At 38.4% G+C, this 27,500-nt stretch overlaps 3 protein-coding genes across 3 annotated transcripts in view; all 3 read left to right on the forward strand.

The window, feature by feature from the left end:
• Positions 1-242: 242 nt before the first annotated feature.
• On the forward strand, positions 243-5,337 carry LOC142160586 (bone marrow proteoglycan-like). Its single transcript, XM_075215456.1, has 6 exons — positions 243-317; positions 399-455; positions 847-1,100; positions 3,426-3,560; positions 4,468-4,573; positions 5,006-5,337. The coding sequence occupies exons 2-6, from the start codon at positions 401-403 to the stop codon at positions 5,062-5,064; spliced, it is 609 nt and encodes a 202-aa protein (XP_075071557.1). The 5' UTR covers positions 243-317; positions 399-400; the 3' UTR covers positions 5,065-5,337.
• A 14,908-nt stretch (positions 5,338-20,245) lies between these two features.
• Positions 20,246-27,500, forward strand: part of LOC142160587 (proteoglycan 3-like) — a 35,884-nt gene continuing 28,629 nt past the window's right edge. Inside the window, exons 1-2 of the mRNA XM_075215457.1 lie at positions 20,246-20,329; positions 20,411-20,467. Coding sequence (XP_075071558.1) covers positions 20,413-20,467 — 55 coding nt within the window. The 5' untranslated portion in view covers positions 20,246-20,329; positions 20,411-20,412. The remainder of the gene's footprint in view (positions 20,330-20,410; positions 20,468-27,500) is intronic.
• Positions 20,549-25,629, forward strand: LOC142160607 (proteoglycan 3-like). The gene is made up of 5 exons (XM_075215471.1): positions 20,549-20,552; positions 20,689-20,933; positions 23,250-23,384; positions 24,602-24,707; positions 25,124-25,629. Exons 1-5 carry the CDS (start codon positions 20,549-20,551, stop codon positions 25,180-25,182), a joined length of 549 nt encoding a protein of 182 aa, XP_075071572.1. The 3' UTR covers positions 25,183-25,629.

Here is a 27,500-nt window from a genome sequence, read left to right on the forward strand (position 1 = left end):
TATACAGATACTATATGTAAAATTCAAATGTAAAGGTATTTGCTAGAATACATAACAATGTGAAATTCTACTTAGATTGAGCAAAGACAGTTGAAGTTGTTGTACTTGGGTAATGAGGGACTGTGTGTGTGGTTATGGTTTATCAAGTTAATACTTTGCATAATTTTTAGCATGATTACCAAGGTATATCTAAACTGTAATCTAATACATGTAATCCCACAACTTCCTAAAATCATTGTATAAAATGTAGAACAAAGGACACATCTGAGAAGACCTTTCGAATTGTGAGGACACAAAGGGCTCAATTCTCTGACCAGGTAAAACTACCACAGTTACATGTCAGCTCTGAGAACCAGTAAGAAGAGTTTGAAATAACCGCTATTCATTCTTCTCAACAGACATGTTCCGTCTCCTGTTGCTGCTTTTGGTGGGGACCATCTATGCTCAAGAATCTGGTGAGCTGACAATCTATACAATCTGCCTGTATTAGAAGGTGCTTGCTGGGAGTATGTGTGTACAATTGTATTTAACATATTCATATTTATGCTTTCACTTTTAAAGACATATAAAGTAGGCTTACAGTAAAATAATACCTTAAATGTGTTTTATTTTCACTGATCTGTTGTCAGTTGTATTGTTATTTGTTTTCCAAATTGAGCAACATTGTAGAAGTTGTGGATCAAATGGCTCAAAAATGCACCTACAGTCTCCAGAAATATGTCTCTGTTCTCCTTTACTTTACTCGTATCAGACCATATAAATGAATAGTAACTAAAAGACAGTTACCTAGTGTTAAATACATTGATTTCAACCATTGCTAAATTCTGAATGCTTTATTTGTTTTAGAGAATTATGCTTACGGTGATGAAGGATCTGATCAGGATGATATAGAAGATACAGCTGATCCAGGCAGCCAGGATGATGGAAGTGACATGTCAGATCACCTGCCGGCCACTGACCTAAGTCACTGCCACTTACATAAATGCCACAATGCCACTCTGGTAATTGAGAAAGGATTGGAACGTGCTGGTGTCTGTCCTGACAAAGGGACCTGTCATTATCAAGTTTTTAACTGTCCGAGGAACTTCTGGACGGCTCAGGTTAGTGCCATTACTGAGGATATTTCTATGAATGGAAGCTTGTGTTTTCAGCAGCTGTATAAAGTTAAATTATTGAATATCAACTTTAATAAGAAAAAAAAACAGGTACGATTTGATTACTTTAAAGTGACATTGCAACTAACAGTCATTGCTTTGAAAATGTGTTTTCACCCATTTTATGCAACCCTATGTTGGATAACGTAATCGTTTATGGGAAAGTCCTCTATATTGAAATATAAATTACTGTATATAAATTATTTATTTAAATTTGGAGCAATTAGATGCTGCCCTTTAAATGTGTAGTGAAAATTACCCATGTGACACCAACCTAAGGGTCATGTCTGCAAAAGAATTCTTTGTTGGTTAGATACATTCTCTAATAGAGTGGATCTGACGGCTCCTCTTCCTTAATTGTTACAAATTTGAAAATTAAACTGTAGAGCTGTTGGAAAACGTGACTCACCAACACTCTTTTCACTGTCCTGACATCACTGAGGGAACAAAACACCAATTGTTCTTTGTGCTTACAGAATCCTGTATCTCTGTTCTGTCAATGACATGAGATAGAGGGTCAAGGTTGTATACACAGTTTTACATAGACTTTTGTAAATGAATCTGCCCCGTGAAGTGTAATCGGATAATTTGATAAAATTTGTTCAAAAGTTTTATCACCTAAATGTCTCATTGACTCTTTGATGTAATGAAGGAAGGAAGTTTGCAGTGTGATTGGACGCCTGGTTCTTCTGGAATTTTGCATAGCAAACTTATTTGAAAGGCTATTGAATTATACTGCCTCCATTTAACCTAGGAGATGTAATGTAATATCTAGGAGACAGATCAGCAGCTTTTGAAAGAAATACAGTTTACCTATACATCCCCATATACCTGCTATAGAAAATAAAGTTTATCAATATAGATCCTTGGATCTGAACTAAAAGAGCGAACATGAGAAGAATAAAACAGTGCTGGGGGATCTCTGTGTGTTTGTTCCTTTTAGGATAACCCCACCCTTTCACGCACCTGCTATAGCCTATAAATTGATTGAGCAACTTCCATTTCTTTTTTTGTCTGAGAGGCATGTTGGTGTCAGTAGCTGAGGGAGAGTACTGACATTGGATTGCTATTTGGAGGCTTCTGGGGTACCTCTTTGGTAAGTTATCTCTCAATTTTAAAACACATATGTATGGTCCAAATATATGGGACTCTCATTGTTTAGAGTTAGGACCATCCTATTAGCAAAAGCGCCGTGGAGAGGCGGGTGGCTTCAACATATATTTGCAAATGTGTGCAACTAAGACTTTTGCATTTTTATCTACAGTAGAAATAACAGATCTGTTGCTGGCTATAGCAGTGTGCTGGGGGAAATCTGTGTGTTTGCTTCTTTTAGGATAACCCCACCCTTTCACGCACCTGCTATAGCCTATTAATTGATTGAGCAACTTCCATTTCTTTATTTGTCTGAGAAGCATGTTGGTGTCAGTAGCTGAGGGGGAGTGCTGACTTTGGATTGCTATTTGGAGGCTTCTGGGGTACCTCTTTGATAAGTTAGCTTTCAATTTAAAAACACATATGTATGGCCCAAATATATGGGACTCTCATTGTTTAGAGTTAGGGCCACCCTATTAGCAAAAGCGCCGTGGAGAGGCGGGTGGCTTTAACATACATTTGCAAATGTGTGCAACTGAGACTTTTGCATTATTATATACAGTAGAAATATCAGATCTGTTGCTGGCTATAGCAGTGTGCTGGGGGATCTCTGTGTGTTTGTTCCTTTGAAGAATTAAACATTGCAAGATTTCACAATTCTATATGATAGCAGCTCTGACTATCTGTATCAGGGAAGGGCAGACTATCTTAATATATGAACATAGATTCCTGCCACCTTGGATCCTATGCTATTGATACATCTGAAAATATTCAACAACAGGCAAATTTAGGATTAACAACTCAGATATTATCTATGCATAACTGTATAGTTAAAACGTTTTTGGAAATGTTTGCCGAATTCAAACTTGTTAAATTAAACATATGTTATTTTAGTTGTAACTGGCAAATATAGTTCTTAAAAATGTTTTCTCTGATAATTAGTTTTTAACTGTGTAAGATGATTGGAATCCTTTAATGACTTGGCTCATAAAGCACACGGGTAGAGGCCGATGGTAGCTCTCCTCAGTCTAGTACAAGCTGGAGCAATAAAAGTGAATTGTGGTTAGATTGGTGTATTTGGGTTAATGTAAATGTGTGCAATTTGTAGACGTTATTACATTAACATTAAGTTTAAAGTTGATCTCATCTATTAATTACAATTTCCTATTACCTCCACAGAGTGCCTGCAGATGCAGTAGAGGAATTCTAAGCTCTATACACAACCTTTGGGCTAATAACCAAGTGCGATGTCTGGCACAGAGAACATGCAGAAACCAGCATTATGCATGGATCGGGATGTACAAATACAACACCGTAAGTGGCAGAGAAAAGCAACTTTTGACCTAAGAACACTCACATAAAGGTGGCCCATGTTACAGCCACACAGCCCACATTTTTATTAAATGAAAATGTACTTTTATAGGAAGGATTGCAGACCAAAGATTATTTATCAGATATTTTCTCCACTGGCATATAGTGTGATATGAGTATGTATATTGTAATGTAGCAAGTTAACAGACCACTGGCTCCAGGGGTTAAAAGGTGCCAAACAGCAGAGACAGTACCAGAAATTACCATCTTCAGTCTGCAAACATATTTTTGGCACTAGTTGGTTGAATTTCAAATTTACTGTGGATGTTTCTTTATTATCAGCATAGGGCACATTTCACACATTGCAGTTTCAAGTAATGACACACAAACCAGAAGAATGAACCTACACTATGTCTCTCCAATACTAACTCATCTTAGTTCCCCTCTAACAGTTAGATGAACGTGGAATATATGCCCCACATATAAACACATTTCTGTATTGTAAGCCTCCTGATTGGCTGGATGCCTCACGGGTCAGGATGTCTCACTACTGTACCTCACTTCACAGGTACAATAACTTTTTAATTTGGTAGAGTTGCAGCCTGAAACCTTACCAAGATTAGTCTAAATTAACAGCGAACTCTCCCAAGTCAACAAGTATTCACTTCAAGGCCTCCTTTTCCAGCTTTTACTAGAGCCACATGCAGTCTCAATGCTACACCTTAGAGTCTATATTCATAATCAGATATCTGCTATGAGCTGTGCCTCCATCACAGACCCTGTGCCACATCAGCCATGTCCGATTTATGTACAAGTTTTTAATCACTTTACTTATAGTATGAAAAAATGTTACGTCATAACTAGAAATAATTTTACAGTGTAATTTTCTTGACCTTACTCCATCTTTTAGTGTAGGGGATACGCTAATGTGGATGGAAGCAGGGTGGACTACACCAACTGGGCTTGTGGACAATTTCGGACACATGGAACATGGTGCACTGCAATCAATTTGTCAAGTAAGTGATAGGGAAGAATATAGAAATGAGTGAATTAGATGGAAATTCATTGTGGCCAAATGAAAAGTGAAACATTCTGAAAATTTTCTGGACAATTGCCTAACAAATTGACATATTTCAAAATGTTTTAAAATTGTGTAGTACAATATACAGTATTATGAATGTAACATTTTATATTTTAAAGACATAAAAGTCAACGTTTTTAGTTTGCCCCTTTATTTGACTTGTATATAATTTATTTTAATCATATTTCTTCTACCCTGAAATTTTGTTGTTGTTATTTTTGATTGTTGTTTTGTTTTTTTCCACCAAACTGCTTTGACCACTGCATTAAAACTGTTTTGATATAGATTGATGACCAGCTTTGAAAAACTGTTTTGTGGGTATATTCTGCTCTGTCACTAAATCCCATCTCTTGTTTTCTCCTATCAGACGGTCAGTGGTACTCTTTATACTGCAGCACTCTCCTGCCTTATGTCTGCACCATCTGAGAGTCAGCCGAACCCTTCATAGCTATGGTTCTCTACACCAATTACAGAATGTGTTTTATGCAAGTTATTTCAAGCTGTGATTGCACTTGTTTTGCAGTAACCTTTTAAATATTAAAGCTCTTGAATAGTATATATAGGACATGCAAGTCTATGACCTGCACCTCTCAGTTTAATCTGCACCTGCATATATTCATTCTCTCGCTTAAACATGCTCTATCTCTCCTGCTTTGTAGATCACTTATACAATAATAAAAATTTACAATGCAATGTAAACTTTTGTGACTTGTGTTGTTATTGTGTACAACATACATCATTGTATGTCCTTAAAGCACAATGCTGAGTAAAATATTGGTGCTTTATAAATAATGAATAATAATAGATTAGATTTGCTCTGAGCTGATAGGGGAGTTGATCCAAGATGTCTCTATTTGTGGTGCAATTTCTATGGCCCTCAAAACATAGTTTCTACTGCAGTCTTAATCGCGCTGTCTCATGATCACATATTTAACAGCCGCCTTTCGAGGAAATCCATACCCTATTCATAAGTAGGCTTTTAAGTGACCTTGGATATCCTTTATTCCATACACCCAATCTCCATGTATGAACAAGTTGCAGCTGAAGGGAGATGAATCAACATGAGCAATTGCAGAATACTGTACAAATAGTGGACCTGAGTCATTAAGGTGAGCAAAGCATAAAAATGAGTAACTTTGCACCTGGGCAAAACCATGTTACGTTGGAAGGGGGTGAAAATGTAAAATGTGATGGCAGATTTATATAATTTCCCTGCAGCACATAACACCTTTATAGCCTTGGGGTGAATGTCCCTTTAGGAGCTGGGAGTCATTTGGCTGCTCCAGTGATATTTACTCAGTAAATTGTGGTGATGAGAGATTTTCTGCCACTGCGATAAGCATCAATAGAAATCCAGTCCAATCACCACTAATAGTAAATAAGCCCATTAGATGTTTAATGCTATATTTACAGATCTCACTGCTAGACAGCATCTATGGCCATTCTTTCAGCTCACAATAAAAGAGAACATATACGGAATGTTAGTTAGGGAATAATGATAGATAGATCTTTCTGAGACATTAGATCAATATTCTATTTCTATTCATGTGAAAGGAATGTATCCATTATGTGACCCCGAACACAGACGATGCCCCCTGTATCTAGCTGTCTCTTCAAGGTGCTTAAGTAGATTTAATTTTCTTACTTGACTCTAACTCTTAAACAATGCGCGGTCACAAGCACATTATGCCCAGGAAACGTCAGTATCGGTGAACATACATCGCACCTTGTTACACTATATTCACTCAATCCTGTAGGTGAATCAGTGCCAGAATCCAAAGTGACACATAGCTAATAACTGTACAATGTGTAACAATTATTTTACAAATAAATGCAGATATGTTTTTAATGTGCCGGAATTACCTAATCCAATAGTTTTCTGTCTAAGTATTTTTAATGTGTATATAAACATAAATGTGGTCCTAGCTGCTTCCTTACATTTAAGTGTAGCTAATATTGTAGCAGAGATTCAGTTCTACTTACTTAGAAAACATTTTATATCTTCTTTTGATACTGTTGTTTCCAGAGAGCTCCTTCCTCATATTTCATGTCAGTGATGTGGTTTCCATTATCATTGCATTTTGGCTCTTATAATATACAGCACATTATAAAGGTAGGACAAGGGGAATGGGAATAGTTGCACCAGTAGTTGATTGAGTGATTATACCCTTCTAATGTAGTAATTAAATTAGGATAATTTGAATCCTTAATTTATTTTTAGGGGTGCATCAAAACCTTAATTATATTGAGAAAACAAGGAGAGAAAGAAAAATAGATTGATGAGACGCACTAAACACTCTATTAATAGAAATATATTGGAGCAACTAGGATTAATTATAAAACATAACTTTTATTATCATTCTTCTCTAAAAACAGCGAAATCTCCCATAAAATAAATAAGTGAAAATGTGATTTTAAAAGCTGGTCACATCTCTTGCATCTCTATATCCATCAATCATATTGAGGCAAATAACTGAATTACTATCTAAATCTATGATAACTAATATAATTGTCCCCTGTGGAATGTAAATGTAGTCCAGGTATTATTCGTATAATGCCTTAATAAAAGTGGACTAATACAAAAACCAAAACCAGTGCTATGTTATGCACTAAATTAAGTTGTTGAGACACTAAAATTATTGTGTCAATAATGATATAATTTGTGTTTGTACACAATAGAAGGGATTATAAGCGTGTTACTTTTAGGTATATTTAAAAATACTGATATACAGGTCGCAATTTAAGTTGACATCAAAACAGGCTGCCGTTATTACAGCTGATCGTGATTTCTTAGCACACTGTTGGGGACTTGATTTGTCATTCTTAAGCTCAGTCAGCATTTATTATCAGTCAGGCAAGTGAGTTTTGTTTATTTTTTTTTTCGTCCTACTGCCGGTTTTATCACCTCCGTAAATTCGTACCCCACCCGCTTACAGTACATTCCACGATATTAGACGATCAAGGAAGACACACGATTTTAGTTGGATCTATCTCATAGACATCTATTTCTATAGCTACTCTCTATGCTCAAAACATGGGACAGGACCCCTTTTTTAAAGTGATTACTTCTGCTAACCATAGTTACATGATTATGATTTAAATAGTTGTGATCAGTATAGAACCAAAATCAGATAATAGGAACTGCCATGCTATTTGGTTTCTATACTGATATGACATTAATCAAATATGTTAATTTCTGTATCAAGTTTATATAGATTACACAAATCAATTATATAATTTGATTTATCATTTAGTCCAAACTATATTTTATGCTATACCATATTATTTATAGAGTATGGTACGTATTGTGTTACAAACTTTTTAAACTAGGATTTGATAGTAGAATTCGGTACACTGTTAACTTAAATCATTATTGATAAAGTTTTTACATTCTTAGATTATTAGACAACTAGCTATTGATTATTGGACATCTGAAATTATTTATATTATTTATATTTTGTTGACAATTATTATTATTAATGGTTATAATAGATACCTATCTGTTTTTTGGTAGTATCCACTCAACCATCTCCCATGTCCACTTGTGGGTCTATGCAGGCTAACTTGGTCCACTCTAGACATGATAGGTCCCAAATGGCGGTGTCCCCACCACCGGTACTCCTGGCGTGACAATTGGGGCATTTGCTCTTCTCCAACAGTTGCCTCTTGAAGTTCTGCCACCTCTCCTTGATCATGGTGATATCCTAGCAGATAGGTGCTACCCTCTTAGCTATCACCTCTCAAACCCTCAGCTCTTCTGGAAATGTTATTTTCTTTTTTTAAAACTATAGCGTAATAATACGTTAAATTTGTAGTTCCAATGACATTTTTCTAAGTTCAGGAGCTGCATTTTGTGCCTTGCTGTTAGGAAAGGTTTCTTTCGTGAAACTCTTACATAAAACTTCTGGTAACGGAGATAGCGTCAGTGGATTTTGAAATTTTATAACCCCAAGATTCAACTAAACTGTGCAGTTCTGAAACTGTGATCTTTGGGTTACTCTTTGCCTCTTTAACCATCCTCCTCACCATACTGTATGTGGAGAACATGAATACTCTTTATGGCAAATTTCAACTGCTCCATGCTTTTCTTTTATTGCACTGATTGTGCTTAATGGTAGTTTCAAATGACTACTACATTTTTTTATAACTATTTTGTGTCTGTGCAGGTCGACATTGTTTTGTCTCATTAGAGTTTCCAGCTCTATGGTTTTAGCCATGTTGATAGATGACAAAGGGATTTTACATGTGTGTAACCTGATATTTATACTCCAGGGAAACAGAAAATGGCCATAACTACAATGGAGTTCGTGGAGATTAGAAGCCATAAAAAATATGTTTTTGAAAGAATTCACTGTCCTTAAAATAAAACAAGACTTTGGTAGGAATAATGTCTGTTGTATAAATGGTAAGCAACTTCTCCTAACATTTTCCGAGGAACATTTGAATAATTATATGTATTTATTTGTTTTTGAGGGGTGCCAATAATTCTGGTGTTACGTAGAATCAAAGATTTTGATGGCAGATAAGAAACGCTTGGCCCATCTAGTCTGCCCATTTTTGAACCTATAGTAACCTCAAGCTCTATTTGATCCTTGATTATTTGTAAGAATATCCTTATGTCTATCCCAAGGATATTTACATTGCTTTACTCTATTAACCTCTACCACCATTGATGGGAGGCTATTCTACTTTTCCACTACCCTTTCTGTGAAGTAATTTGTCCTGAAATTTCCTCTGAACCTACTTCCCTCCAGTGTCAGTGCATGTCCTAGTGTTCTAGTACTTCTCTTCCCCCCAGTGTCAGTACATGTCCTAGTGTTCTAGTACTTCTCTTCCCTCCAGTGTCAGTGCATGTCCTAGTGTTCTAGTACTTCTCTTCCTTTGAAAAATACTTCCCTCTTGTACCTTGTTAAAACCCTTGATATATTTGAAAGTTTCTATCATACGATTCCCCCCCCCCCCCTCTATCCCCGTTGCCTTCTCTGCTCCAAACTATACATATTAAGATATTTCCAGGTAGGTTTTGTGATTTAGGCCATGCTCCATTTTGGTTGCCCTGCTTTGTACAGTCTCTAATCTATTTATATTCTTATGGAGATATGGGGCCTGAGTCATTAAGGGATGCATGCTGAGCGCATCGTGCAGTTGTTCTCAACGACACATAAATCAACTCTGCATATTCCCAGAGTCAGCAAGAAACAGATATCAATATACGTGGGGTGTTGACTATGGGTGTAGGTTCACTCTGCTGTACTAGACCAGACTCTGCAGGATGCGGACAATATGAAATCTCAAAAGAATGCACAGAAAAAAAATATATTGATGAATTACCTGTCAATAATATAGTCATTTATGATTTGAAATGGAAATTGTATAAAAAATATTTTTATATAATGTTATTTTCCCATGGAAAAACATTAGGGTTAGGCTGTCCTTAATGTCTACTGTACATAAAATATTTTTTTACAGTTGCTCCTGATGGCAGACACATGTTATAGCATGAATACAATACTGATGCTGGACTTAGACTAGCCCCTTAGCTGGTGCAAGAGATACGGCAGAAAAACAAGAAGCTTTTACACACGCAGAGGTCCATTCCGACGTGACTGCATTCGCTTGAGTTGGCACACCCACAATGTGCATCGAGTACGGGCCCCGTTGACTCTCCGTAATCCAAGACCATCATAACTGCCATTTGCGTTGGCATACGCAGCGGGCTTGCTTTCGGTGACGGCAGAGTGTCCTCGTTCTGGGCATGCGCAGAAGGGAATTGCATACGATACACTCAAAAAACAGAGATACGTTTCTTAATGACTCAGGCCCATGGCCTCCAGAACTGGACATAGTAATCTAGATGAGGGTGTGTTCGGTTCTCGGGGAACCGAGCCTGAGCATCTCTAGTGTATATAGGGATGTTGACTGACCCCTGCGTTTTGGTTTTGGTTTTGGCAAAACCGCTCTCACGTGTTTTGGTTAATTTCCAGTAATTTCCAGTCAATTTTAGCCACCTCACAGGACACAATATTATTTTCATCCAGTTTAGGCCAAAGACTGCAGCGAGCTTGCTGGTTACTAAGCAACAGAGCAACGGCACAAACACACAGCAGTTTATTGCACATCTATGAAACATATCCACACAGCAGTGACAGAAAGGAAAAGTGGTGCCAGATAGAATTGTCCTCCCACCCTTATGTTGGATATTAAAAAGGACATGTACAGTTTAACAAGCCAAGCACTTCGGCGACAAGGACTGCCACTGAAGTGGCTGAAGTGGCTGAAGTGCTTGGTATGTTTGGGCCCCCACAAAACAAGCTACCAATGAGCTTAAGGCAGCTAAGCGAACAGTGCTGTCAATGAACTCTACAGTGACAAGATGTTGTCATCATCCTCATTCTCATCAGTGTGTACATCATCCTCACACAATATTAATTCCTCCCCAATGATGTGATTGCAGGTAAAGGTCTTCCTTGTGGAGTTTGTAGTTTATTTTAGGGAAAACTATTTCTGAGTACACACTGGAGGATAGGCAGCTTAGGTACTGCAAAGCGAGTTTGTAGATTGGTCTCCAAATTGCTTTTTTTCCTCCCAGTATGTAAGCCCTCTTGTGTCTGTGTGAGCAATGGCGTTGTATCTCCTGGGGAGGGAGGGACATATGGAATTCAAAACCTGTGATATCCGACGATGAAATGATGACATTTTGCCTCATCGTAGGATCCGAGAAAGCGGGAGAGTGGGAGAGTACTGTGCTGGCTCGGCTCAGTACTCGGATCTACACAGTTCGGGGGGGGCTCGGTTTTCTAAAAATCGAGCCTGCGCATGTCTGATTCATACTTCTCTGCTGTGCTATTAACAGTTGCATCTTTAAAGGTGTTACCTGATAGTTTTCTTCACTTTTTCTTCCCTATATTTAATTCAGAGATGCATCAGGGAAACAGAACACTGATCAAGAGTGTTATTCCAGCTCTCTAGTAGGTGTTTAGCATCCAAAATGGAAAGATATTTAAAAATGTTGAAACTCCTATGTATTTTTTAACATGATAGTAACAGGTACTATGTGATTATGGGAGGTTCGGCTGGAGGGCAGGGGGTCACCTATCCTCTGGTCCGTTCCCATAGTGGTCTAGCTTGGCTGGGTTCCTGCATTTTTTTTTTCCTTTAAAATAGGCTGCTGAGTTGAATCTTACCCCCCGGGCTAAATTTTTTCAACCCTCCCTTGTATGTGATGATGTTTTCATTTTTCTGAACCATGTGCAAATAGAGCGGTATTTTGTAAAAATGCGAAGAGCAATGATGTGTTGTAACCTACACCAGTCAGATATCAGTCTCAGGTAGTGAGGCTAATGAAAGCCAACATGTGACTTTTTGCTATGGGTTACAGAACATTATTGCATTTTAAATAAGTTTCATAAAGTATTCAGTAAACATTTACCTAGAGCACATACTGTGTACAGTATAAGAGCTGCACCATTGTTGAACCTGTTTATGTTTAACATCTGCCCCTTATATCTCTAACCTCCTCTCCATCCACCCGTTCCCTGCGTTCAGCCAATGACCGTCGCCTTTCCTCTGCACTGACCACCTCATCCCATGCCAGAATTCAAGACTTCTCCCGTGCTGCCCACCTCCACTGGAGCAACCTCCCTCCCTCCATCCGCCTGTTCCCTAATCTTGGCTCCTTCAAACAGGCTCTCAAAACCCATCTGTTCCTTAAGACCTACCAGTCATCCATATAACCTTCTCCTTCCTTGTTCTTATCACCTCCCACTTTCCTGCCCCCTCTTGTACTTGATCCCCTCTACTGACTCCCCTTGTGCCTGCTGTCTGTTTCCTCTCCCCTTAGTATGTAAGCTCTTATAAGCAAGGCCCTCTTCCCTTCTGTCTCAATACATTTATTTTACTTCTAAACCCCTGTATTTGCAGTGCTTGGAGATATTGAAGTCTTGGCTATATTCGTTTTACTCTGTACTGTTGTACTTTGTATACTGTCTGTACTGTATTTTGTATGGCGCTGCAGATACCCTTTGGCGCCATATAAATAAAGAATAAGAATAAGAATAAGAATAATAACTGTATACTCCTTAAAACTGTTTAAACATTAAAAAATAAAATAAACAATTTAATGACAGTGTGTATATCTACCCATAATGTATGATCTTATGTCAGTTACTAAGATTTAGTAATGGGCTCTTACACAAGTTGCAAAGCTGTTGTGCTTTAACATTAATCTCTTGGGGTTCTGATGCCACAGCTGTACAGTAATCTGATATGAGCTGAGACACAATGATACTTACATCAGTTCCTCAGTCTAGTAATCTTGGTGGCTTCACAGATAGTGTCTTAGATAAAACAAGCAGTGCACACCATTCCCACTTCAGTGGATAACTGCGTACCAGATATATAATCTTTAAAGCTTATCTGTATATAATCCAATAGTCTGTAACAGGTCCACTTTCTTTCAAATCCACATTATAGCTTTATACCGCAGGAGCTGCCAGTGATGTTGCGCTCCCCGCCCTGGGGATATATATACACACAGAGTATAGTGAAATTTATATTACAATACCTTTATGGCATGTGCACTGGTGCATTGAGGCAGAGTAAGTGCACAATGACTTTGTATATATCCTGAAAACATTTATATATGTCTCTTCTTGAATGAGCTTCCGTTGAGAGTGTATTGTTGGTGCCTGTATTGAAGAATCTGAAAGTTGTTCTCTACCCATAGCAAATTAAAGCAATACAAGAATGCACTCACACAGAGCATCCAATGTCAGTAATTTGAAATGCATATAGTGCACTACATCATACTTTGAATTTAATGACATTTTATTCTTCAAATTTCATTTTGCTTTATATATATGTGTTTTTCTTGCACTGTTTGGTGTTTGATAAAATGTGCATTAAACTCAATTGTTTATCTATGTATTAGGATAAACTGAGAGATTTAAGAGAATTCAAAACTCTCTGACAAACTTACTTAGAGATTGATGTCATGTTATTGACTCTAGCAATATAATACACTTATACACAAGTATAACAGTTTAGATATAAAGGTATTTTCCACTTTAGTTCTTCCTGTATTTTTTGTATAGTTAGTACCTCTAACTTTACATACCAGGGGCTGGTATGTAGAGGAGATGTCAGACTGACATACAAATAGCTAGTGCCGTACGGGGGTGAAATCCAGAAGGCACCAGAGTAGGTATAGGAACAGAAGGGGGTGAGGGGGGCAATGACTGGAAACTGTAAGAGGAACCACAGACAAAACACAAGCAGGAGTAAGGGATGGTTGGGAATACACAGACACAGTTTTGGAGGAGAATCAAATCTAAATTTCCACTTTGACCATTGTCCACTACCATATATTTCCTACTGTCTAACGTAGCAGCTCGTGTTGCTTATAAATACACCTTCATAGTTTCATTACAGTTAGTTGCCTCTTATAAAATGTTTTAGTGCATCTTACCCCCATCACGTATGATCCTGTGTCAGTTTGAAATGGTTTAGCAATGGGCACTGTGGCAACAAGTTGTAAAAGCCATTGTGCACTAACATTTATCTCTGTGGGTCCTGAAGCCGTTCACTGCTGGACAGTTATCCGATATGAGCAGTTATACTTACACAAGTTCCTCAGACTAGAAAACCTGGTGGCTTCACAGAATATTATCTTATCTGTGGTTTGACACCTGCCACTCATGTAATAACGACAAATGTAAAATAAAAGAAGAAGATAAAGTTTGACTGTACTATTACTATTATTATTATTATTATTATTATTAGCCTTTATTTATAAAGAACCAACATGTTACACAGTGCTCTACATTAAACGTTTTACAATGACCGGAAACAGAAGGCAAGAATGTCCCTGCCCAAGTGAGCTTACAATCTGAGTACATACAATTGTAACTGGTGATGAGGAAAGTGTGAGTGGCTACTGCAGAGTTTGTATGAGAACAGTGAGTATGGGTCACAGGATGAGGGATAGGCTTCTTAGAAGGAGAGTCAGGGACTGATATTGGGAAGCATGGGTAACAAGAGGCATAGAGGAGATCATAGTTCACTTGGAATGTCTATGTCTATGTAGGTGGACAGGTGTCAGAGAAAGTGTGGGTAAAGCAGAGATATTGAAGATAAGTAGGTCATGGTCAATAAGCTAGACAACTGAGCTAGATAGGAAGAATTGGAAAAATTAGATCAAGTATCTGACCAACATTGTTTGTCTTTTATATCAAAGAAATTCACAGTGATTTCTCATAATGCTTAAAAGAGTTTTGGGAGAGATTTTCAAGTATTTTTTCGGAGGGCCCTGTCTGAGAATTTTTTAAACTTGCTATGTTTGTAAAAAGTACTGTTACCAGTACTAATACCTGGAAGGGCAGCACTGTGGCACAGTGGTTAGTTTTGCTGCCTCAGAGCACTAGGTTCATGAATTTGATTCCGAACAGGGCCCTACTTTTTTGAGTTTGTATGTTCTCACCATGTTTGCATAGGTTTGCTCCTGGGGGCTCCAGTTTTCTCCCACATTCCAAAGCATGCTGGTAGGTTAAGTGACTGACAAAATTGACCCTAGTCTGTCTGTGTGTGATAGGGAATTTAGATTTAGCCACAATGGGACATAGACTGATTTGAATGTCTAAATATTCTCTACACAGTTCTGTGATTTGTGCTAAATAAACAATATTGATAGTAAATAAATAAATTTACAATGCTGCCTCTGATCTTTTAATCCATGTCCAGGCACCCCTTACTATACTGACTCTGGTTCCTATGGTAGAGAGTTCTGGGAGGGAGCCAGTCGGTTTCCTTATCCCAATTGGTAGGTCTTTTTTTTACTGGATGGCTGGGAGTCTCTGCCCCTTTTCCCCCTTCTCCCATGGACCTCTTGTTGGTTGTGGCTCCATACAGTCTAGAGATAAGGGATCCTCACAATGTCTTAGTATCCAGCGAACAAAGAGGCATAATCAGGGGTTGAATTAAAGTCTTAACAATGAGCCAGTACCGAGCACACCTTGGACAAGAGATATACTCAAGACAGTATTTGTTAAGTTGGAATTCCTAAGTACAGTTTAGGCTCTTTCAGTAAAAATGTAACATATAGCATAATTTTTGAATTGTGATATTAATACAGTGCATCCACTCTACCCTTTTTTTAAACAAAATGGGTTCCAATCTCCCACCCCTTGTCACAAATGCCCTCAATCCCCCTTTCCTCTTTACATAATGTCAAATTCCTTCTAAACATTCAATTTCAACTAATTTACAGCATATAAAACAACATATTAGCAAGTACTGGTACATAGTTCAACAAGTAAGTAAACTTACAGGAAGAACAAAATAGATTGTAGGGGTTACAGTCTGATTTTGGGAAGACCAGTAAGGGGGGAATTGCAATAGTCATTGCGGGAGATGATGAGTGCATGAATTAAGGTTTTTGCAGTGTCTTGCGTGAGATATGTGCGTATTCTGGAAACGTTCTTTAGATGTATGCAACATGATTTAGATATAGTCGATGTGGGGAACAAAGGATAGTTGTGAGTCAAGGATTACACATAGGCAGCGAGCATGCGGGGTGGAATTTATGGTTATGTTATCAACAGAAATAGAAATATCAGACAGGAAGCTTCTGTTTTTGGGTGGGAATATTACTAATTCAGTTTTTGAAAGATTGAGTTTGAGTTGGCGAGAAGACATCCAAGATGAAATGGCAGAAAGACAGTCAGTAACGCGATACAGCACAGATGGTGAGAGAGCTGGAGAGGATAGATAGATTTGTGTATCATCCGCTTAGAGATGATACTGAAATCCAAAGTAGCTTATTAGTTTTCTAAGAGAGGTGCTGTAGATAGAGAATAGCAGAGGACCTAGGACTGAGCCTTGTGGAACTCCAACTGATAAAGGAAGCGGAGCAGAGGTGGATCCAGAGAAATTAACACTGAAAGAGCGATTAGATAGGTAGGATGAGAACCAGGATAGGACAGTGCCTTCAAGACCTAAGGATTGTAGCATTTCTATGAGGAGAGAGTGGTCAACGGTGTCAAATAAAGCAGTGAGATCCAGGAGAATTAGAAGAGAGTAATAGCCTTCAGTTGTGATCAAATCATTGACAGCCTTGGTCAGAGCAGTCTCTGTGGAGTGTTGAGAGCGAAAGCCTGACTGAAGAGAATCCAATAGGTTGTTTGCTGTAAGAAAGTGTGTGAGGCTAGTGTAGGCAATTCTATCAAGAAGCTTGAAGGGGCATGGGCACTGAGCGATGGGGCGGTAATTTGAGAGAGATTTTGGGTCAGAATTTTGTTTTTTCAGAATAGGAGTATTCACTGCATGCTTAAATAGTAATGGAAAAATACCAATAGAGAGAGAGAGATTACAGATTTTAGTTAGAGGTGGAATGAGCATAGGAGACAGGGATCAACCAATTTGTGAGGGTATGTGATCAAGAGGAAAGGAGGTATAGTAGGAAGATAAGAAGAGAGTAGAAACTTCCTCTTCATTTGTGGAATCAAATGAAGAGAGAGTGTCAGAGGGTGCTACAAAGGAATTGAGCTGATTGCTTGTCGGGGGAGATGATACCATTTCAAGTCTGATCTTATAAATTTTGCCCTTGAAATAGGAAGCAAGAATCTGGGTACTGATGGTAGTCGGAGGGCCTGGGGAGGGAGGGTTTAGAAGAGATTTAAATGTGTTAAAGAGGTGTTTGGGGTTAGAAGCCTGAGCATAGATGAGAGATTGGAAGTATGTTTGTTTTGCAGTGTCCAGAGCATTTCGATAGGAGTGGTAGATAGCAGTATATGTGACGAAATCATTAGAGGTACAAGATTTACGCCAGTGACGTTCTGCTTTACGAGAAAGTTTTTGTAGAGTTCATGTTACTTTAGTGTGCAACAGTTGGCAATGAAGTCGGAGCGGAGTATGGAGAGTCGCTAGAGCCACTTGATCAAGGGCAGTTGCTAGGGTTTGTTGAAAATCATAGCGTTAATCATGCGGGTGTGAGGAGGCTTGGAAGAGTTTGACAGTGGGGAGGGTAATGAACTGGGGGGTGAGCGAGTAGCTAATAAGGTTGTGATCTGAGAGGGGGAATGGACTGTTAAGGGAATGAGAAACTGAGCATAGTCTAGAGAAAACAAGATCAAGGCAATGGCCACCCCGATGAGTAGCGGATTCAATCCACTGGGAGAGGTCAAATGAGGATGTTAGAAAGAGTAGTTTGGAAGCAGCATTGGAACATGGATTAGCAATAGGGATGTTGAAATCACCCATGATGATGGTGGGGATGTCAGAGGATAAGAAGTGAGTGAGCCATGCAGAGAAGTGTTCAAGAAATTATTGGTGTGGTCCAGGGGGGCGATAGATGACAGCAACACGCATAGAGAATGGGTTAAAAAATCCTAAGAGTATGTACTTCAAAAGATGTGAACGTGAGTGATGGGAGATTTGGTAGAACTGTGAACATGCACTGTGGGGAGAGAGGTAAGTAGTCCAACCCCACCTCCTTGTTTGCCTCCAGGTTTGGGGGTGTAGGTAAATTGGAGACCCCCATGTGAAAGGGCTGCAAGTGAGGCAGTATCTGATTGCGTGAGCCATATTTCTGTTATTGCCATAAGGTTTAGGTTGTTTGAGAGGAAGAGGTCATGTATGGAGGTAATTTTGTTTCAAACAGAGCGTGCATTCCATAGAGCACATTTAAAGGCTTTGGAAGAGAGGGAAGACAGGTGATGCGTTTGAGGTTTGCTGGATTTCTGTAGCAATCAGATATATGTCTGTTCAATGGAGAGTAATAAGGCACAGGTGATAGAGTAGCTGAGTAATTGCAGAGTCGTGAGAGAGGAGAGTGGTTCAAACTCAGTTTCATTTCTTCATACTTGTGATGGCAGAGAAAGCCTTGAGTAGAATTGAAAGTACAATGATGAGATATAGGACTGAAATAGCTGTAGAATGGGTAGGGAGTGGCTGAGCAAGTAGTACAGCAGGATGAATAAACAGAAGGCATGTTGCAGGGAAAATAAATTAACAGATAAAACAAACTTTCATGAGTTGAGTAGAAAATAAGATCAGAGTCCAAAACATGGACATGTTGTGTGAAGCTTGTAGCCAGGGAGAGATGGAAACATCAGGAGTAGAAAATGGAGTTTCAGGTGAATACTCACTGTTGTCCTTGTGTAGCTGTGATAATAGGCAGACTCATAGCAAAACTCAGAAAGGATCTGCTATGGGCATTGCTCAACTTAGCTTGAGCTCATCACCAGAGGCCTCACTGCCCTTTGTTCCCACAGAGGAACGACCCTCTAAAAAGAAGTATTGAAACCCTGAGGGTCTGAAGAAGAGCAATCCATTGTCTCAGACAACACGTGTTTTGAACTATGCCACAGGCCAGGTGACAGAACAGCCATCACTATGATGGGATTAAGAAAGGGAAGGCTTGTTACAAACAGACACGGTTAGCAAATCTTAAGTCTGTTTGGACCCCCTCCCCTCTCATATGGTGCAGGAGATATACCTCTCTGACATTCTTAAATATCCATGTGTTGGAGTGTCTATTTATGGAAAAAAATGCATGCGTCAACCCCTTTCTATAAGAAAAATAAATTCACCCCAGTATATCTTGAGAGTGTAAAGTATAATAATCATGATTAGATCAGTTTTTACCAGTGCCTAGGTGTGTTAATACCCACATAACAATACCATGAGGAGTATGGGCAATAATATGTCCCAATAAAGTGTCAAAAATATGCAGAGTTGTTCTTGGTAGGCACTGGATTACTCACGACTGATAGGCTTGGGATAAGAGCTAAAATTCACACAAATAGTGCCACACACATACAGAACACTGTGCAAATCCACATGACCTATCCATTGGACATCATCATAATATGCTACTATTAACCTATATAGATATAGAACACTGTGGAGATCCAACATGAGCTAACCAAGGAGCATGATATTAATACAAGGCAATTATACTCTATACTGTCTATACATAGCTCACCTCAAATACCCAATAAAACATTAGAATTAGATATTAGCAAAATATGCTACTATTAACCCATATAGATATAGAACACTGTAGAGATCTAACATGAGCTGGTCAATTAACATGATATTAATACAAGTCAATTAAACTATATACTGTCTTAGCTCACTTCAAATATTCAACATAACATTATAACTGGAAATCATCATAACAAAATACTTTTATGCTCTAAACAAACAGACTACACCTACCCAATATGAAATGATTACTGGATGTGATAATAATATAATATGTCATGTGATAGTAATATAATTCTATTTCATTCTGGACATAAGAAAACAAATTCTATGTATGATTACTGACAATAAGTCCACTTCAAAGTTTTTTTATGGCTTTGGTTTAATTTGTTAGTTCTGATACATTTTATAGGTTTTCAGTTCATCTAAATATATGTATAATACAAATGTAAATGGTTTTGATATAAAACATGCAATAAATTTAGATTGAGCCTGTGCAGTCACAGTAAAAGCTGTAATTGGGTAATGTGCGTGGTTTCAGATTATTGAATTTACGCTTTGCAACATTTTTATCATGGTTAATGACGTTAACCACAACTTCCCAAAATTACTGTATAAAAATTGAGAATGCCGGCGTCTCAATACTAAGGACACATCTGTGAAGACCTTCAGAATCGTGAAGGCCTAAAGGGTTCAAATCTCTGGAAAGGTAAAACAACCACAGTAACATGTCAGCTCTGAGAACCAATGAGAAGGGCTTGAAATGATTGCTGTTCATTCTTCTCAACAGACATGTTCCGTCTCCTGTTGCTGCTTTTGGTGGGGACCATCTATGCTCAAGAATCTGGTGAGCTGACAATCTATACAGTCTCCATGTATTAGGTGTTTCACTTACTGAGAGTATTTGTGTTGTACTTTTTCTTTATAGATGGGCTCAATGTTATATCTACTGTTCCTCAGAATAAATCTCCCTCTTCTTTTCATTTACTTTAATTGCAATAGAAAATATCAATTACTAGTAACACTAAGACAGTGACCTAGTTAGTGGTAAATGCTTTAACTTTTCAGAGGATTGGGCTCAGAATGATTTTGATTTTACAGAAACAACTGATCAGTGTGACTTAGAAGAAACAGCTGATCCAGACTGCCAAGAGGATGGAAGTGACCTGACAGATGACCTGCTGACCTCCGACCTAAGCCTATGCCACAACGCAACAGTAGAGAAAGGAACGGGTCATACTGATATCTGTCCTGACAAAGGCACCTGCTCCTTTCATGTTTTTTCTATAAGAAGATTTTTCGGGAGGGCTCAGGTTTGTATGATTACTGAGGGCCATTATTGAATGAAGGCTTGTCTTTCAGGTAGCTGTAAAATATGTTTATTGTATAGCGTTAAACTATTCAAAATCAAGTTTAATTACGGAGAAAAATACGTTTTGATTAATTTCCTTATTTTTAATTATTTTTCTGTAAATGTGACTTAAAGCAAAACATGAACAGCAAAGACGACAATGAATCAGATATCGTCATGCCATTCAAACATTCAAATTGTGATTTTACCAATTTTAACACAATGTTCACTTGTTCCGTCTCTGCCTCCGTTCTCCCCCTTTCCTCCTCCTACCCTTGCGTCTCTGTCCGTCCTACCATCCCCTTAGATTGTATGCCCCTTCGAGCAGGGCCTCCTCTCCTCCTGTTCTCCACCATGTTAACTCTGCTCTCCAGCTCCTTGTCTCTTCCCTGAGGTCCTCCTGCCCTTCTACCCCTCCATTTACCCCGCTGGGGGCTCTCACCTCTCATCTAGCTGTACATTGAGCTTCCGAGTTACTGTGTTTTTTGTTAACTTTACCGTGCTGTCTCACCCTGTATTGTGTTTCTGTCTGTCTCTGTATGGCGCTACGGATACCTAGTGGCGCCCTATAAATAAAAATTAATAATAATAATAATAATAAAAGGACAAAACCCTATTTAAAAGGTAAAAATGGTTACTCATGGTTAGACCCTAAGGGACTGGGTCATTACGGAGAGCAAAGCAAGAGAAGAGGAGTATAATTGATCCTGGATAAACCATGTTACAATGCAAAGGGTGCATATTGGTTTATTAGTTTCCACATAAGTTAAATACTGGATGTTTTTTCATGTAGCACACAAATACTTGATAGCTTTATTTTACATGAAAAAACAATCAGTATTTAACTTATGTGCAAAACAGAAATCTAGTTTGCACCCCTTGCATTGTGACATGGTTTTGTCCAGGAGACTGAAATAAGATACCTCTTCATGTAAGATCCTTAATGAATCAGGCCCCTAATTACTATATCACACACTGCAGTTGTCACAAAGTAGAATTAGTCTATTTTAATCCACTAGAGTTTCACAATAGTTATTATGCTAGTACACAAAACCAAACAAAGAACATTTTAAACATCAGACAATCTTAGCGTTAACATTTCACGCATTAACATTTGTCAAAGGATAAGTGACCCAAATTAGTTAGAATTATTAGCAGTTGTATATTTATTTTTGGGTCCTTGTTAAAGAAATACACATGTTATTATTTGTTTTTACACCAGCCTTTCTTCTCTAGTTTCTGCTTCCAAGCTCCACACATAATATAGGGATTAGCACTTCTGTCACCCCATATGCAGTCAATGCTCGAAGTCAGAGGGCAACTAACACGAGGGACACAAAGCTTAATGATTTACTACATATAATAACAAGTCGTTACCTGAAGTATTACTCATAGCTAGTTGTGTTTTACTTCATCTAATTCTGCTACACATCCACTGTGAAATGCCTTCAAACTTTACGATTTAACTCCTAAAGTGGATGGGGCCTGTTTTTCTGACTGTAGATTTGTTGTTTTTTTAGTTTGTATGATTTTACTTTGCTTTGCCAAAATAATCCTTTCTGACTGTAGATAGTTGTTATTGCTTCTTTTATCTATTTTGCTGTATTTTGCCATTGCCAAAATAATCCTTGAAACAAAAACCTGTTTGGGGTAAACATAGATAACTGTGACCTATCGTAGTTGGACATGGAGAATATGGAACCACAGCCATCTATCATATTGATTAATTTTGTCTACTAGTCCACTATTTCATTTAAAACACAATGCCTTTTTTCCAGAGGAACACATTTTTTTCATTCTATTCCTTAATCTATAAATGAACACAGCACTCTTTAAACACAATTTACAATAATACAGAGCATTTTATTAAAAGTTCTTCTGAACTAACTACCAATATGAGGTCAATAAAGGTATTCCTTAACCCCCTATTAATGACACTTTGCTACATTTCTATTTAGAGTTATTTTGGCTTTAAGTACCAAAAAAATCATTTTTTTTTTGTAAACCATCTGACATTTATTTCACTGCACCCCAAAAAAGTGTCTTACCCATCTATAGGGATTTTTTTCCTGAAAACCATTTAGAATATTTGAAAATGATTTAGGATGATTGGAATCATTTAATGCTATAGATTGAATAGTAGATAGTAAAATATATTAGCTTTCTTCAGTCTAGTGTATGTTTGCCCAATGGATAAGTGAGATTGGTTTGGCTGTAAATTATGGATTTTCTGTAGAATTGATCTTGCATGGTAATGACTTTCTTATTGCCTCCATAGAAAATCTGCCGTAGACATAGAGGGACTCTAAGTTCTATACACAGCTGTAACGCTAATAACCAAGTGCGTTGTCTTGCAAAGAGAGCATGTGTCAACCAGAACCTGGTATGGATTGGTGTGCGGAAACATAGAAGAGTAAGTAGCAAGGTAGGGCAACCCATGGTTCTCCCTATCCACCATGCCCTACATATTTATGAAATAAAAATATATTAGGAGTGCAGACTAATGATGATCTGTGAGACTTTTTGTCCTGTGGTATATATAGTGCTGTGTAAGTAAGATGGAGATATCTGTGTAAAAATTTGAAATGAGGCATAGTGAAAGCATAGCTGTGACGCATACGTTAAAAAAGCATCCCATCAGAGTCTGGTATATAAATACCAGAGTGTCCTGGTTGCCTAAAATTATAGCTAGAACAGCTACAAGAGGAGAATTTAGTGATTATGAAAGAGGAGCAATGGTTGGGTCAAGTTTAGCAGGAACTTCAGTGGCCAGGACAATTCAGCTTGCTAATATTTCATGAGCAACGGTGTCTCAAGAGTTGTTCGCATGGATCTCTGAAGGAAAAACATCATCCGTAAAGGGCAACAGGGGCAGAATCGCATTCTCCACAATCATTATGTCCAAGCAATCATTGTAGGTGCAAAAAAAGTGACTAACTACAGATCAGTTGACTGTAAATGTCAACCTGAGAGGAGAGCAGCCAGTTTCATTAAAATGGTCTGACAAGAACTCTGCAGAGCAGGATATCATAGACTGGTTGCTGTGTATTAACCACTCACCACACCTGGCAATGCACATTTGAGAGTTAAGGGGTGCAAAGAGCACAGGTAATGGAGAGAGGTCAAGTGACTCATCCTTTAACATGTTCTCGACAAATGGATGAGGGCACGAGTGGCGCCAACCTAGAGAACACTACAGCCCTGCTGCTTGTTTCCAACAATGAAGGGTTCAAGTGGTTCTATAATGTTGTACAATGCACTTTCCTGCATGGTTTGGGTGCAGTCTATCCCTTACATGGCAATGTCAGTTCTAATGGACACTTAAAAGTACTGAAAGGATTACCTTCACCATCTTCTGGGGTAAAAGTATACCACACCCCACCCAAGCCAATGAGCACTCCCTTCAAGACACCCTTTTCTAGCTTTTACTGGAGACACATGCAGTGAAAATACACCGTCTGTTATAATGACTAGGTATCTTCAATCAGCTGTGCCTCCATTGCAGTACATGTATCATATCTGCCATGCAAGTTCCATGTTCTAATTTTTACGCACTTAGGATACAAATGTTATGTCTTAGCTGGAAACCTTTTGACATTGTGTTTTTCTTGACTGTCCTCCAACTTGCAGAATTGTAATTACATAAATGTGGATAGGAGCAGACTGAACTACACCAACTGGGCTTGTGGACAACGTAAGAGATGTGGAAAATGGTGCACAGCCCTCAATTTGTCAAGTAAGTTTAAAGTGAAAACTACAGAAATGCAGAGAAATAGCCCTGGATATATGAATGCATTGCACAGCAGAGAGCAAGAGGAAACCACTGCCATCTAGTGGCCTCATAAAATGCCCTAGTACATATTTCAAAATGCCTTACAATAGCATAGAAGAATTTACAGTGTTTTGAATGCAATATTTATTTTTGCTGCAAAACTTACAAATTTATTACAACTTTGTTTAGTTTCCCTTATATGTATTCTATTTTTTTCTACACCGACATTCTTTTTTTGTTTAGTTTTTTTCATGAAACTACTTTGAGACATTAATGAAACTAGTTTTAAATAAAATGTTGATCAGCTATTCAAAAGACTGAAAGCAATTAGAAAAACTGTTCCGTGGATATAACCTGCTCTTGTTTTTTTTATCTCTCAGCTGGAAAGTGGGTCTCCCGCAGATGCAGAGCTCGACTGCCCTTTGTCTGCACCTACTGAGAGTTAGCCAACTCCTAAATGCACAGCCATAACACGCTTAACCAACTATATCTATGGGTTGTTGTTTTTTTAATACTGCATTTCTACTTTCATTGCTCTAGTTTTTTATTTTGCATTATAGCATTAGGTGTGTACTATGCATAGTTGCCTACTTTTTGGACGACTCATCCAGGAGGGGCACAGCTCCTGTCATTGTGAGGTGGGGAGGGCCATGATGACACTATTTACATCAAGGTCCCGCTTACCTCTGAAAAATGTGAAGAGATTCCGCAGGGTGGTCTGCTCTGCCGGGAGTCAGGGAGAACTTCTAAAAATTTGCAAATCTCTCGTCCATTCCAGAAAAGTTGGCATGTATGGTGCTGTCAGCCGATGACCTCCACTTTAGCCTGGCACTGTGCATAATCATTCTGTCTCCCCTGCTACGTAAATCACATATACATAATAATAAAAAAACAATGCAATGTAAATTATTATGACTTGTGTTTTTACTATATATAATGCTTAATGTGTATGTAAAGTATTGGTGTTTTAAAAATAAATGAAAAATACTAAGTAATTTTTGGCCCTGAGCTGAGAAAGAAATCTAGAATCAAACTGGGCCCTATGCATTGTGCACTACTGTACCCCTAAATGTAGTTTCTGTTCCAGCCTTACCACTATGAGAAATTGCAGGTACACTAATGCTGTAATAGGAGGTGGTCTATGTATATGCTATAAAAACTCTGTGCGCTCCACTAGTACACCTAGAAACAGTTACACTTATCCCTTGTGCGGATTTCCATGTTGTCCAGTAGATTAATGTGTGGGGTGGTGTTATGGAGTCTGAGGTTTTATTCAAGGATGAGGAGTGGGAGCTAGAGAAAACAAGGAGAAACCTGCTATATGTGTAAGTAATTATACTTATAGAATTGATTGGGAAATGCAGACAGAGTAGAGGAAAAGTAGAGGTGACGACAGAAGGAGATACGGGAAGGAAGAGGAGATGATTAAAAAGCATTATAATATAAAGGTATAAAAGAGAAAATAATGGAAATCCAGAGGGATGACGGTCAGTGGGGAGTAGAGTAGAAGAGAGATGCTATCAATTAGCATGCTGTTATTACAGCAGCATTGAAGCAAAATAAATTATAGTTAATGCCAGTGTTGAAATAAAATTTGGGTTATGGAAGCATTAGGGTTTTAAGAGAATAGATGTGCAGAATAAAACTGAGTATAGCTGATAATAAATAACACAAAAGGGCAATATAAAAGCAAATGTAAACAAACAGGAAGGTGCAATTCGGAGGTCTATATCAGGTTCCCGGATGCACTGGAAGCTGGAGAGTGAAGCAGAAGCTAGAAATGAGCAAACAAACTCATGTTTAGATCTTATTTCCAAAACTATCCTTGTGTTTTGGTTTTTCCCCAAAAATGTAAATTCAATGAAAAAAATATAGAAAGGATGGTGATTCAGCGCTCCCTACACATATGGATCTGTGTATACTGCAGCCACGCGGGACCGGAGGGGAAAATGGGAAGGGGAAGGGGAAGGGGAAGGATGAAGGGTGGCTCAACCCTTAGACACAGTATTAATAATAATAATCCCTGGGCGCATAGACAATGTACCTTGTATAAAACAATTTAATAAATCATATAATGGTATATTTATACAGTGCTGTACATAAACACATGATTAGCAGTAATAAATGACCTTTTAGTGGTAGATCACTACCAGCCCCTTGCATATAACAACCATAGGTAGCAACCTTAGAAGGGCAATAATGAAAAAAAATACATATGATAATTGTATATCAGCTAGTAGCCAACCGGGCTGACCGTGTGTGCAACAACGCTGAGTTATAGTCCAACAAGTATCTTGTATTAATCACAAACAATGTCCAAATGTGGATTCCATAAATCCATACCTCCTGGGTGAGGATATGTAACAAGTAAAATTGGTGCAGGCAGTAAATGATCCCCAAATAGGGATAGTTCAGTCCCGAAACAAATCCTGGTTTATGAGTATTTTTATGCCAGACAGGTCCATCGGGTGAGCCCAAATATGGAGACTGGTTGAAGGACTTACCCTTAGTGAAGCGGATTGCGAATCACAAAGTTGTGGATAGTCCTAACCTGAAAACGCTCCCTTGTGTTTTTTGGGCCCATTGCCGTGGAGATGTTGTCACGTCCTGTTGCCTGGCGGAAGTGTCCGTCTTGAAATGAATGTTCTTGCGCATGCGCATGCGACTGTGATACCGCCGCTCGTAGCGGTGGGTTTGGATATGGTTGTTCTCAGCGATAACTGCAAAGAACAGTGCAGTGTGTTATTATGTGGCTTC

Source organism: Mixophyes fleayi, chromosome 6, assembly GCF_038048845.1.
Source record: "Mixophyes fleayi isolate aMixFle1 chromosome 6, aMixFle1.hap1, whole genome shotgun sequence".
Classification (NCBI taxonomy): Eukaryota; Metazoa; Chordata; class Amphibia; order Anura; family Limnodynastidae; genus Mixophyes; species Mixophyes fleayi.

Excerpts from the sequence above, each read along its gene's own strand:
- LOC142160586 (XM_075215456.1), top strand. The coding sequence starts at position 401 with ATGTTCCGTCTCCTGTTGCTGCTTTTGGTGGGGACCATCTATGCTCAA. Across the intron at positions 1,101-3,425 it reads GGAACTTCTGGACGGCTCAG|AGTGCCTGCAGATGCAGTAG; the intron begins GTTAGTGCCATT and ends TTACCTCCACAG. Across the intron at positions 4,574-5,005 it reads CACTGCAATCAATTTGTCAA|ACGGTCAGTGGTACTCTTTA; the intron begins GTAAGTGATAGG and ends TTCTCCTATCAG.
- LOC142160607 (XM_075215471.1), top strand. Across the intron at positions 20,934-23,249 it reads GATTTTTCGGGAGGGCTCAG|AAAATCTGCCGTAGACATAG; the intron begins GTTTGTATGATT and ends TTGCCTCCATAG. Across the intron at positions 24,708-25,123 it reads CACAGCCCTCAATTTGTCAA|CTGGAAAGTGGGTCTCCCGC; the intron begins GTAAGTTTAAAG and ends TTTATCTCTCAG.